Source organism: Misgurnus anguillicaudatus, chromosome 9 (genome assembly GCF_027580225.2).
Source record: "Misgurnus anguillicaudatus chromosome 9, ASM2758022v2, whole genome shotgun sequence".
Taxonomy (NCBI): domain Eukaryota; kingdom Metazoa; phylum Chordata; class Actinopteri; order Cypriniformes; family Cobitidae; genus Misgurnus; species Misgurnus anguillicaudatus.
Genome location: NC_073345.2, coordinates 31,476,700 through 31,490,499, shown reverse-complemented (window position 1 = coordinate 31,490,499; position 13,800 = coordinate 31,476,700). Strand labels below are relative to the sequence as shown.

At 37.5% G+C, this 13,800-nt stretch overlaps 1 protein-coding gene across 2 annotated transcripts; it reads left to right on the top strand.

Annotated features, from left to right (window-relative positions):
* Positions 1-1,905: 1,905 nt before the first annotated feature.
* On the top strand, positions 1,906-7,700 carry otpa (orthopedia homeobox a). Of its 2 annotated transcripts, none has more exons than XM_055181140.2 (3): positions 1,906-2,843; positions 3,349-3,749; positions 6,342-7,700. In XM_055181140.2, the coding sequence occupies exons 1-3, from the start codon at positions 2,807-2,809 to the stop codon at positions 6,879-6,881; spliced, it is 978 nt and encodes a 325-aa protein (XP_055037115.1). In that variant the 5' UTR covers positions 1,906-2,806; the 3' UTR covers positions 6,882-7,700. The 2 variants fall into 2 exon arrangements, with proteins under 2 accessions (XP_055037115.1, XP_055037114.1); XM_055181139.2 differs by having other exon boundaries at positions 1,906-2,882.
* Positions 7,701-13,800: the final 6,100 nt, after the last annotated feature.

Genomic DNA, 13,800 nt, shown 5'->3' with positions numbered 1-13,800 from the left:
TAGTAGGCTATGGTTTATTCTTGATCACCACTTTTTCTTGCAGCCCAAAGGACCCAGAAAGTTTTTTTTTTCTTTTTCATTGCAAGAGAGGTCAAGAAACAGTTGTGTATCCCCCCTCAAATGCATTTAATAAAATGTTTTGCTTCGCTTTGTGTTTCACAAATAAAGCTTGAAATCCCCTTGCTGGCAGCAGGCCGGGTATTGGTGTAGAGAAATTCAATCTGTACATTTTGTACGAGGTAAACAGACGAAATGAATTGCATTAGAGCAGGCCAATGTATTTCCAACCAGACAGTTTTCTACCCTTGCTCCGTTTGTGTGCAACAATCTAAAACTTATTTATTAGGGGGAAAAAAATCACTTGATCCGAGGCACCGACAAATCATGCCGAATAAAGACAAAGCCAAACGATAAGTTGATGTATGAATTTTAATTGAGGGTCACAGCTTGCACAGAATTTGTTCATATTTTATGAAGTAGTACCATCACTGCAGGGCAGCCCTTCATTTATATGTCCCCTGAAAGCGTCGTTAGGCGTCTGTCGCACTTTTAGCCCGTTAAATATGACCGTGTGCCTCCTGAAGAGTGATTCACTTCTGTTTGTACAGCTATAAAAGGATCGAGCTATTGAAAAGTCGTAAAATGAAGCGCGCTATCAATCACGCGCTAACTGTGTTTCAGAGTCACCGGCTAAGAACAAACAATGTAATGATTTTAAACGATCGTTATTGTTTGGAGTCGCCATAACGCGAGATTATGCATTCGTTGTTGCTATTTTTCTTCCCGAGCAAAAATACCAATGTAATCATCGATAATAAACCTAAGATTTATGATTATGCATGTGCACAGTTTTTCTATAAATATTAAACATCAACCCTAGCGTAGATCAAACTACGGCAAAAAAAAGAATCGTGTTCTGTTTATATTCATGCCACTGATAGCCATGTCTACAGCCAAACTCAAAAAGCCCATACACAGAACAGGCAATTTCCTACCCAAAAAATAAAGTGTGAGATGAACACAAACCCGAAATCTTCCATTACGCGCCCGGTGCTTCGTTCGCCTTCTCTGACATTTCAGATATCAAAACGCAGCGGAAGAACAATTGTTTCCAAATTGAATCCACATTCTCTTCCTATCCTCATTTCCAGCAAGCCGTATACATTTCCCCGGCGAGCCAGGAGTCGCATCTGACCCGGCGTTTGGAGGCGAACACTCTCGTACTTATCACCAGGCTCCTGAAAGCTGGGTCTAGGACACGCACATAAAAGAAAAGACTTAAAAAATGCCCAAGTTTCTCGCTCGGACGCGTCCTTTGTGCGCAGTGAAAGGACACTATTCACTCTTGCAAATAAAGGAGTTCTTTAAACCGTCCCACTGACATCTGCTTAGAGTCTGTTTGCGCTGGTTGTTTTGTATTTTTTTTCGACTGCATGTGTGACAAAAGCCATCGTGTTAATTGGTGTAAATGCGGGTTCATTTATTGGGCTACACTAGCAGATCAGTGTTATTTCTTTGCATGAAATAAATCAACTTAAATTGGGGCAATCGGATGAAAAATCAATGCAACGAATACACTTTGTCAGTGTAGAGTGTTTAAAGTGTAAATGTGTCTATTTTGGTGCGTAAGTTCTCACTCCCCCTCGCGTGGGGGTATCCCTGTGCCTGCGCGTATCAGCCTTGGCGAAGCGCATTTCTGAATCTCACTTTCCACCGAATTATGCACCTAATTTGCTCACATATCATTTACTCCAAGTTCCTCCCGCCGTGACAGTCTGGCCTAAACACTACTGAATCAGCCCTAATTTATACTGATCTTGCTAATAATCGTAATAAAAAGCTTATAGATTTGGCACTAATTACATAAAAGCCTAATGATGTTGAAAATTACCCTGGTTTGAGATATATGGCTAATCTAAACTTTGTTGTTGGCTGCCCCGGGATACTAGAAACATTAGAAGAGGTTCACTTCGTCTCTAAAAGGCGAGAGTTGAACATGGCGCGACGCGAAGGCCGGAACTTTTCGCGAGGAAACGTGAAATTATCCGCGGTTATCACTAACGATTAAATGACAAAAGTGGAAAATCTCGGAGCTGGGAGTCCGTAACAAAGGGGAAACTTTGTAATTAAAACACGATCGGGCTATTTAGAAGCATGCAGTTTTTTTTAAAAATATAATCGAGTCTATAAAAAGCCAACCAGTTATTTAGTTTGTGGTGCGTAATCAAATAATAATAATAATGGTAACGAGAGCACGGTTTATTTATCGAGTCAGCGTGATGTGGGAGTTCAGTAATAAACTTTTGGGAAGCCATTAACGAACCATATGGCTTTGATAAGGATGACATGTTTAAATAACAATAGTTTAATTCAGAGTTCCCCCTTTAAATAATCAGAGACCTCAAAATAATTCTGTGAGCACGGTCAATTAAACCAATTCTGAGCGAGTTTCTGCAAGAGCTTTTCAAATGATATTAAATCAGGTCATTTTAAAGGTTATAATTTGGGGGCCGGGATCAAAAACGAGGAGAAATGAACTTGGGAGGGCATCGAATGGCTGGAATGTGACGCTTCGCGCATCTGACACCTCCAGGCTTCAACGCTGATTGGTTCTTATTTGAAGGAGCTCATGGGTTCATTCAACTATTAAGCGCCTCCCCGTTTCTCTAAAGGACATTATAATGCAAGGAACCTCCTTTTTAACCACAAACCGAATTTGCTTTCATTTAGGCCATATATATTTTTTAAATAGTTTAAAGTCATAGAGATTTTTTTGGAAAAGCATTTTGCCCTGGAGCGGTGCGCGATGCTTTCGCACGCCGACCTGCTGGATGCTCGCCTCGGTGAGTTATCAACGCCAAACTCCGGTCTGCAACTCTACTGTAAGCTGGAGTACTCTTCTCATCTAAATCAACCAGAGAAAATTGACAATTTGTCTCTTATTTTATCTTAATTCGATTTAAGCGAACTAATTCATTGGAAAAGTAATCATTATTATTATATTAAACAGTAATTTGATTTAGGCGTTTTCCAAGATATTGAGGGGAATCAAATGGAATTAAGTGTTTTAAAAGATGATAGTCTGTTGTGTGTTTCTGTTTTCAGCACGCCAGGAATAACATTTTTAACAGTATTAGCTCTTGATGGATGTAATGACATGACAAATAGTAGCTTAATACTAAAGACAGATTTGGTGGATGTTTTATCAGCTATAGTGTGATTAGTGTTCGCTGTCTTATTTCTAAAAGAAAATGTTTGTTTATTCTGTTGTAACACTTTTCTCTCTTGCAGCAATGGTTATTGTTAGTTTGGAAACACACTCAGTTTGACCAATGCTCTGTATTTCAGGGATGAAGGATGCGGCGGCGGAGCTTTTAGGTCACAGGGAAGCTTTGAAATGCAGGCTAGGCGGCGGTGGCGGTGACCCGGGCCACCCAGGAGAACTCGCCCAAGGCAACGATGCCGTGGAAGGGGCCACCCTTCTCCCCGGAGACGATATCAACAATGCTGGATCCAATCCGTCGGGTGTAGCGGTGAACAGTAAGGAACAAGAGAAGCAACAGCAGCAACAACAGAATCCCACCCAGTCTGGTGGGCAGCAGTCTCAGAAACAAAAACGCCACCGGACTCGCTTTACTCCGGCCCAGCTTAACGAGCTGGAACGCAGCTTCGCCAAAACCCACTATCCGGACATCTTCATGCGCGAAGAGCTCGCACTACGGATCGGTCTGACGGAATCACGCGTGCAGGTGAGTCATGTGGAAATTTATCAATGAATGTTTATTTTATATTAATATTTCGGTAATAACCTATGTCTAACTATTTAAGTGTAGAATAGAAAGTGATGTCTGGCATCCGGTTACTGTAGGGTGCAATAAACTTGTTAAAAAAGCGTTATATTTACTATATAATTTTTTTATAAAATATCGAAGTGAAATTAGTAATTAATTCAAATAGACAAATTACTATTTTCTCAGACAATTGTAAGGTGAAAATTTAGGTAGGCAATTTATTTAAAATCGAATTTCAAATAAATAAATTTAATCCATAAAGTCATATAAACAGTAGGATAATCATTGTAACTAAATGTTAACAACGCTTAGCCATGTTTTTTAATCAAATATCAATATAAATGTTGCATTATTTTTTTTAAATGGATCATATCCAAGGACCAGAATATATAAATACAAGATAAACGGTGGAGTAAAACATGTTGTTTGGAGAACAATCGTTCTCCGTTTTCCTCAAAAAAGAGCTCTAACAGTAATTTTGTTTTTGCGCTCATATGTGTCAGACACAAAATACAGAAATAGATCAAATGTGCAAATAAGACGTACAAAAATCGATATTCCAGAAAGTGTTACAAATTCGATTTGATATTTAATGTAAACACTTTTACAACAAGAGAATGTCCGCATTTCGTATTGGTTTTGAATAAACACATATTCACTTTATATTTAGTCCAATTAAAATTAATAATTTGACTAATTTGATTCATCAAATGATACTTAAAATGTACTTAGAATATTTTATAATGTGTCGATATATCAGTTCCTTATTGTCCCATAAATGTGTAAACTTAATTTGTCTGTTTTTGTTTTGTATTGTTTCTTTTATTTCCATTTGATTTTGTATTTGTTTTTTGTGTATAAATTATTTTAGATTTCTGAAAGTAACATGTTCTTGCCTTTTTAAACTGTAAAGTCCAACCATTTAAAACATAGGGCGAATCTCATGATCATTTTACAGCTTGGGTCATCTTCCTTTTACAGCCTCATTATTGTTATCTCAGTCACCGAAGCAGACAGATTTCTTAATCACTTTTATAAGATTATGGCTCGTCCTGCTCCTGTGATTGGTGGTCAGCAGCAAATGCGGCGCGCGTTAAATGAACCCGCGAGACAAATGTAGAGCGCATCGGGCTCGCACGGAATTCCAGCGCGCGCTCTCTCTCTTTTAACGTCTGATGTATAGCGACTCATTATATATGTATAGCTTTTTGAGTTGATAGGGCAATAAAACCAAGACCATTATTATCAACCAATTTCAGGATTATTTATAACGTAGCAGGCGTATTAAGCTCGATGCAAAAGGCACGCTGATGAGCCGGTTATGTGTAAAATAATAACCACCATAATTAGCAGGCCTATCTAAGCACGGCTGCATATTCTGCCTCAACTATTTTATTTACATAAAAAATAAATTAACGAAACGATGACCGCGCAGTGATCCGCTATAATCTGAAATAACGCATTGGCCTTTTTCTTTTAGCTGGCGCATTGCATGAATGTTTTCCAGTCTTGTGAAATAGGTCTGTCAGTGTGCACATCTTAATGGGACGGTGCTCTGTGTCTTTTTTTAATGGTATGAGAAATTGCATTTTCTTTTAACCCCTGAAGTGTAATGCATTTGAGGCCGGATTTCACGGCTGGCTGCGTGGAGTGGGATTCGGGGATCTAATATGAACCCCTCTACATTTTTTTTCACCTCTTTTCGTTCGGCCAAAATCTGCTCGTTAATCATTTTGAGCTCGGCTGAGATCTCTATAAACCTGAAGGACCCCAGGAAATAAACACCGCGCGCGCCATTTACCGCACAGGGCTCGAGCGGCCTTTTTATGCTCTGGTGTTGTAAAATCGAGGACGCAATAATGGATAGTCTAAATATTATGATTCCATAGCATTTATAGCGTCATTTTGGAATGATGTGATATTTCTCAGAGAGAAAAGCAAAAACAAACGAACCCTACAATAAAAATTCCTATAATATAACACAACGAATATAAAAGGAAGAAAGAAAAAATCATAAGTGTACTTAATTTGGATGTAATACCAATACCATAGCACAAACAAATTAAATGTAGGCCTATCAGAAATATTTAAAATTTGTCGGGAGTGTTAAGTGTAGATTATTATTTAGCAATTATTACCATTTAAAAAGAAACAATATTATAGAAATTTGTTGTGTGGCAGATTTTACTTGGTCACATCACCATTACGCATAACTAGAAGTCAACCATAAAATAGGTTACCAGAGGCATAGTATGACGCAAATGGATCATCACGCATTCATATTATTACAACTTAAAACAGTTCATTGTGTCAAATGTGATTTATTTGATAATTTTGCTAGATTTGGACGTCACCAATCTCGCACACCTAAAAAATGCTGAGTTCTTTTTCAAATATTGACTTTTTTTAACGAACAGTTGCGTTTGTCCATATTTTACCCTACCATGGTTATAGCAAGAGTGCGCGTATTTACATGTGTGTCTTGTGGAATTTACACTGCATTTGGAGAGCTTGTTGACTAATTCTCTCCTTTCTTGCATATTCTTGCAGGTCTGGTTTCAGAACAGACGCGCCAAGTGGAAGAAGCGCAAGAAGACCACCAACGTGTTTCGCGCACCGGGCACATTGCTGCCCACTCACCATGGCCTATCGCAGTTTCCCTCCGCCGCGGCGGCCGCAGCAGCCATGGGCGACAGCTTGTGCTCTTTCCACGCTAATGACACCCGCTGGGCGGCGGCTGGAATGCCAGGAGTCTCCCAGCTGCAGTTACCGCCAGCCCTAGGCCGACAACAAGCCATGGCACAGTCTCTCTCCCAATGCAGCCTGGGCGCCGGACCGCCACCCAACTCCATGAGCCTGTCCAACATGTCCTCTATGTCCTCCATGTCCTCTAATGGTTCTGGGCTTCAGTCCCACCTCTACCAACCCACCTTCCCCGGTATGGTGCCCGCCTCGCTGTCCGGCCCAACCAATGTGACCGGCTCGCCCCAGCTTTGTAGCTCCCCGGACACTGACGTCTGGAGAGGGACGAGCATCGCGTCGCTGCGCCGCAAAGCGCTCGAGCATACAGTATCCATGAGTTTCACCTAATATTTTGATGTGCTATTCTTCTACTGTTCCTCGTTCAATCTTCACTTCTGATCACCAAGTGACGCACTAGGAAAACTAAGGATACGACTGTCATCTAGTAAACGAGTTCATGAACTGTGCGCACCTGATGGAAATAAAATCTGGAGAATTATAGGCTGAAAAAATTGTCATCCATTGAATTTAGCAAACGTGAATGTAATTATTTATTTATTTATGTCCTATTTATTTAGTATTTATTTTTATTTATTAACAATTTTTTTGCCAAATTTGACGCAAATGTCATCCGGGACAGATGAAAATGAACTGTCCACTTGCGATGTATTCGTTCATATCCGTTTGCATTTGGTCTTTGACAACCAGACGAGCGACGGTGCACTGATGCCGGATTCTGGGAGTAAAGTTTTATCTCTCTCTCTCATTTTAGTATTACTACTATTATTATTATTATCATTATGGAAGAAATCGTTCAAAATTTCAGACTGTGAAAGAAGGTGGAGGAAAGGAAAATATCTCAAAAAGAATTAAGAAACTTGACTGCATGTTCCGACAAAGGTAAACAACAACGGGGAAATATCATTTAAAAGAAAAAGTATGACTTTGTTATATGCTGTTAAATAGGATGTTTTGTGTAGATAAAGCATTCTTAACTTGTTCTCATTCGGTCAGTTTGTGATATGTTCTGAGTTACTGTATGTGCTTATACCAATATAAATTTCTTAAATGTTTGATCTTCTTAACGGCTGTTTTGTTTGCTGAACATGTTTATAACGATTGAATGTAAATTAACGAATAAAATCATTTTCAATATGTCATTATTGACACCTTGTACCCTTCTTGTTTTTGGAAATATTGTGTTTTTAGAGCTGTGAACAGCTTTCGTTGATTCTAGTTATATGAACGTTATTATTTTAATAACACTAAAATGTGCTTATTTAAAAATTCTACATACGAAAAGTCGGGAAACTTTATTTATATAGTTTTATACATTCATTTTTGATTGTGCTCTAATAAGTCGTTTGCAGATGCTGCAAGGGTTACATTGATGCTCTCTCCCTCTCTCTTTTTGATTGGCTATGGAGCTATTGGCATTATGACCTCACAGATGAGAGATCAGGACTCAGCCAAATACAATATCAAGAGCGTGCCATCACTGTCCTCCAAACCATTGCAATAATACCGCAATTATTTATACGGTGTAATGACCGTTGTACAAATACTCTTTAATGATTTCATAATTAACACATTCATAACGCGAAAATACAATAACAATATGATCCATTAAAGGACCAACATGCTATTTTTAGTAGCCTATATTCATGTGGCTATGAAATAGCATATCCTATAAGAAAATCGAAATTAACAGATTAGATTATGTGCAAGTTTGTTTTCTGTAGCATAGCTACATTAGTGCTTCATATCAGTGTATTATTACAAGCATATTGGCATCATACATTGAGTTTGGGAAACTGGATAAGGTAGCAAAATATTATTATTAATTTTTTTATGTTTGAAAATTATGTATGATAAATATTCAACAACAGGACTTTTAAGTCCCACATAAAAGTTACTGTAGTATACTATAGTATAGGCTACTCTTAAAAATGCTGGGTTGTTTTTAACCCATATGGACAAATCCAACAGTTGGCATATTTACCTAGAAAATGTTTATATTTGACCCAACTATGGGTTGAAACAACCAGCATTTAGAGTGTAAACACATTATAGTAATTATACACTTTTGAGTAGGCCTATTCTGTATTTTATAGTGAATTGATAAACTCTTGTACATACCATAAGATACTTAAATTTTTACTATGACATCTTTCAAAATCCTCACGAATATTAACCATGGTTTTTCTACAGTTAAATACAAAAAAGAAAAAAATACATGATTATTAAAACCATGCACTCTAAATTGGTGCTAAATAGTACTAAAAGCTCGTAATAATAGGGGAACCATTTTTAGTGCTCTATAGCACCTTTGAAGAACCATACGGGGTGTTATAGCACCACTTAAGGTTCTACAGAGCACAATATGGTTCTACACAGGTGCTAAAGGTGCTATGGAGCACCTAAAATGGTTCCCCTTTGATTACGAGCCAGTGAACCAAAGTATGGTTACCAGAAAATAACCATTGTTTTGCTAGTAATCAATACACCAAAAAACATGGTTACTACACTTTTACCACAAAATAAATAAATAAATAAATAAATACAAAAAAAAAAAGGTTAATTGAATGGAAACACTATAGCATTTTAGCGTCACTATTGATGAGTTCAAATTAAACTGGATTACTTATATATAAAATGAATCACAAATAGGCAGATAAGAGCATTTATAGGATTCTCAAAATGTAAAAGACTGTAAGCTAAACGATGCATGATTCAACATATCACCAGGGCTTTACAACCAACCAATAATGGGCATGGCGATATGAGTGTTGTGAAATCAAAAACAATGTTGATGAAATAGAAGCACCGTTTGATTAAACGTGAAATACTGAAACGCGGGTTGTTTTGCGCGCGTGTATCTAAAAGAGAGATCAGGTGATACGTGCGGATGTGCACCTTGCAAACAGATGCGAGATGATATTACATAAATATTATAATTTGTCTCAGTACCTGGCGGGTTAATTAGTTTGTGGAAATGCGAAGGCCGTTCCTCGTTAGCTAATTTGTCACACGCTGACGAGAGAGGCGAACGCTGACCCGCCGCGCCTCGCATCATTTCTCCCACAATGCAGTGCGCGAGCGAGCGAAGCGGAGAATGTGGCGGGGAGGCCGCCTGCTTACCTCCAATTCATCTCCTGCAAATAAATGAAATCAGTCAATAAAGCATCCGAGGGTGAATATAGCTCTCTCTGTCTGGGTTATGAATGAGAACTCATTAATTTTCTGGGCCTAAAAATTGGTGTGTAAAAGTGTGTGAATGTGTGTGTGTGTGTGTGTGCGTGCGTGTGTGTTTTTTTGTGTGTCAGACTAAAGGCATGCAATTGAGTGAGAAACAAATTTAGAGAGAGAGAGAGAGAGAGAGAGAGAGAGAGAGAGAGAGAGAGAGAGAGAGAGAGAGAGAGAGAGAGAGAGAGAGAGATGCAGCTCTGGGTTATCCCTAACATAAACCCAACAATTAGAAAATATGCGGCTACTGTATGCAAGTCTACAAATATTCAAAATAAATATTCAAAATTTAATATATAGATAATAAATAAGACATTTGTCTTCCATAACAATGTAGCAAAAATATTTCAAAGACGGTTACGTTAGTTTTCTGAAAACATTTCTAAATAAATATTATGTTTTTTGCCTTATTATTTTCTTTACTGTCATTTTTATTGAATTACTTATGTTTAATATTTTGAGTGATAAAAAATTATATTTTACTACTATGTTGTGGCATTTAAACCTGCCACGTGTTAGTTATTGATTTACGATGGTGATGAGAAGAAAGACTGCCATTTTTGTATCCCAGTTTAATCACAGTTGTTTGGACACAAAAACAGACTCATAAAACGAATAACATTTCCGACATGTTTATGACAGTTCCACTATTTGTGGTTCCTTCTCGAAGACATAAAATCTGTGATGTGCAAGCCGGGCTAAAAACGCACAGCCATGTTATTCATTAATGTCTGCGCGCCTTGTCAAAACAATAATTACGGCGCAATGAAGTAAGTGTCATGTGATCACTCTAACAGCAAATAAAAATGCGTGTTAATCAGTGTTTGAATGTTGTGTTTCACATGCACTGTATAGCAGAAATATTACACACTTCACTAAACCCCTAAAGTTTGAATAAGACCGGTGTTAAAGGGATAGTTCACCCAAAAATGAAACTTATGTCTTCATTTACGCACTTTCATGTTGTTACAAACCTGTATATATTTCTTTGTTCTGATGACCACACAGGAAGATATTTGTAGGAATGTTTGTAACCAAACCAATCATGAGCCCCATTCACTTCTATAGCATTCTATTATGGAAGTAAATGGGGCTCATGATCAGTTTGGTTACAAACATTACTCCAAATATCTTCCTTTGTGGTCATCAAGACAAAGACATTTATACAGATTTGTAACAACATTAAAATGAGTAAATGATGACAGAATTTTCATTTTTGGGTGAACTATCCCTTTAAGGCACTACACTATTAAAGGGGACACATAGTGAAAATCTAACTTGTTTAAGTGCTATAATTGGGTCCCCAGTGCTTCTGTCAACCTAGAAAATGTGAAAAATAACAACCCAGTAACTAGTTTTGGTAAACCATTCTCTGCAAACATGTAGGTCAACGAAATACGGCTCCCCTTGTGATGTCAGAAGGGGATAATACCGCCCCAATCTGCACTATCCAACCAAAGCACGGCCATTTAGTGCAGAGATCAGCTGCATTTTAAAGGACACTCCCCAAAACGTCACATTTCTGCTCACATCTACAAAGTGGTAATTTTATCATGTTAAATAAATTATCTATTACATTTGTAGCTAGAACTTACATACATACATACACATACATGCTCTGGGGACACCAAATATTTATTTAACCTCTTAAAAAAGTATTGTGAAATGTCCCCTTTAAAATTACAGTAAAGGTGCTTAAAAGGGTCTTCACACCTAAATGTTTCCTTAAAGAACCAGTGAAAGGTTCTTTAAAGAACCATTTTCATCCATTTTTAGCCTTTTGCACATTAAAGAACCTTTTGTGAAACAGAAAGGTTCTTCAGATGGTGCTTTAAAAACATTTAGACAGAACATGTTCTTCCAATGCATCATGAAGCACCTTTCTTTTTAAGAGTGTAATATTCAGATATTTTCTCAAAGAACAAATAGCACTGTAATTTTTTTCAAACAACGTTCCTTGAGAAATTCAATGAGAAATTTTACAGACTCACAAAATGGCTGTCAATGTGCTTTTGTGTATTTGTTTTTGCATGGTATATTTGAATGTATGTGTGTGTGTGTGTGTGTGTGTGTGTGTGTGTGTGTGTGTGTGTGTGTGTGTGTGTGTGTGTGTGTAAAGCAGAATTTAGTGTTTCAGTGATACAGGGGGACAAGGTTGTGTGTTGCACATAAATGGGTTTGTCTACTCTACTCTGCTTCTGTATGAGGAACCTCTATTGAACATTCCCCTACAGTTTATAGCTGAAATCAGCACCTTTTAGAATAACCATCTATTCTCCTCTGCCCGATGGAAGGCCAAGCGAGAGAAGAGCAGACCAGGCTGATCTTTCTGCTTTCTGTTTTGCCATCTTTGTGTTTTAGATTATTGATTTCATCGAGTGAATAAATGTTATTTATTGTTCATGTCTGGCATAACCATTTCATTGCGTTTCATATGCAAACACAAAACGATTATATTATTTGGCACCTTCAAGTGTTCATAATATTAGCCTTAAACTCTAAAAATGCTGGGTCCTTTCAACCCATGCATGGTTTGGTCAAATATAGACAAACCTGGTTTGAATTAACCTAGACGTGAATGGGTTAAAACAAGCCAGTATTTTGGGATGAAACAACCTGGCATAGGTTAATTCAAACCAATGGTTGGGTTTGTCCATATTTGACCAAACAACCAAGCATTTTAGGGTGTAAGTGTGCTGTCTCTTATGCACTTTATGTTAAATATATATATATATATTTCAAACTTACAGTCATTTTTTTGCTGATTTGTTAGAATTTAAACCTATTTGCATGAATTATGTATACTTATGATCTAATGATGAGATTATGAGCATCAAAGTTTGATTTCAATTATTGATTTCAATCTTTGACATGCTCTCAGTCAATATTAAAGATATCAAGGTTATATTTTCACACAATGTTCTCACAAAAAAAGACTTTAGCTTGGTTTTCACAGACTTGAAGAATTGCGACAATATTGTTTTAGGCCTACAGTTTCTCTCTCTCTGTCTCTTTTTCTCACTATAGCCCCTATTAGTTCATTTTGTGTTTTAATATTTCGGTTGTTTCTTCTTTCACTGTTTAGATAGTTACACATCCCTCTTTTACTCCTGACTCCTTTCCCCACTCTCTCTCTCTCTCACTCTCTTTCTTTCTCTCTCTCTGCCCTTGAGTTTTTCTATTACCTTGTGGAAAGCACCTCGCCTGGCATGACAAGCGCAGCGGATTGACACTAAATCAGAAATCAACGCTGGAGCTCAGCATGAAGGTCACACTCACTCACACTCGTCTCTATCTGAGAACACACACGATTCGCTCATCTGAGAGCATGCGTGTGGTAGAGGGTCACACGGGCCCTGTGGGATTTTGACAGGGGCCACATATCTGTATGGTGTGAGGTGATGGTAATCCTCAAATAATTACTCAATGTACACAGGGAGTCAATCACTCTCGCTCTGTTTTTGATCTGAGGAAAGATTGTAGCCAGAGAGATTTCAACAGAGAGGCCTAAAAACAATAATACATTAGATGTAATATATGTCATACTACGGCCAAATTCAGTATTGTAGCCTAAACATGCACATAATAAATTTGTAATGGATCAAAGACATTTGTGAATGATAACAATAAAGTGAGTTTGTTCTTGAAATGATGCTTAACCTCGTTATTGCACAGGAATGCAGGCCCTAAACTGCACTGAATTGAATTGTCGTGTTGGTGTCTACTGCCATCTAGCGGCCTCAAATTACACTACAAGACCAACAGAACTAAATAAAACTCGATACAATGCAAAAAAATATTTTCAAGAATTTTTTTAGTATAGTAAAAAATCAAATTGAAGTGATTTTGTGCATAAAACAAGCAAAAAAATTCTTCCAATGGGGTAAGCAAAATTTTTTTTTTCTTAAACACTAAAGAAAAAATCAAGAAAAATTAGCTTACATCATTGACAGATTTATTTTGCTTATTTTATGCACAAAATCACTTAAATTTGATATTTTAGTCTATAATCTAGACTTAT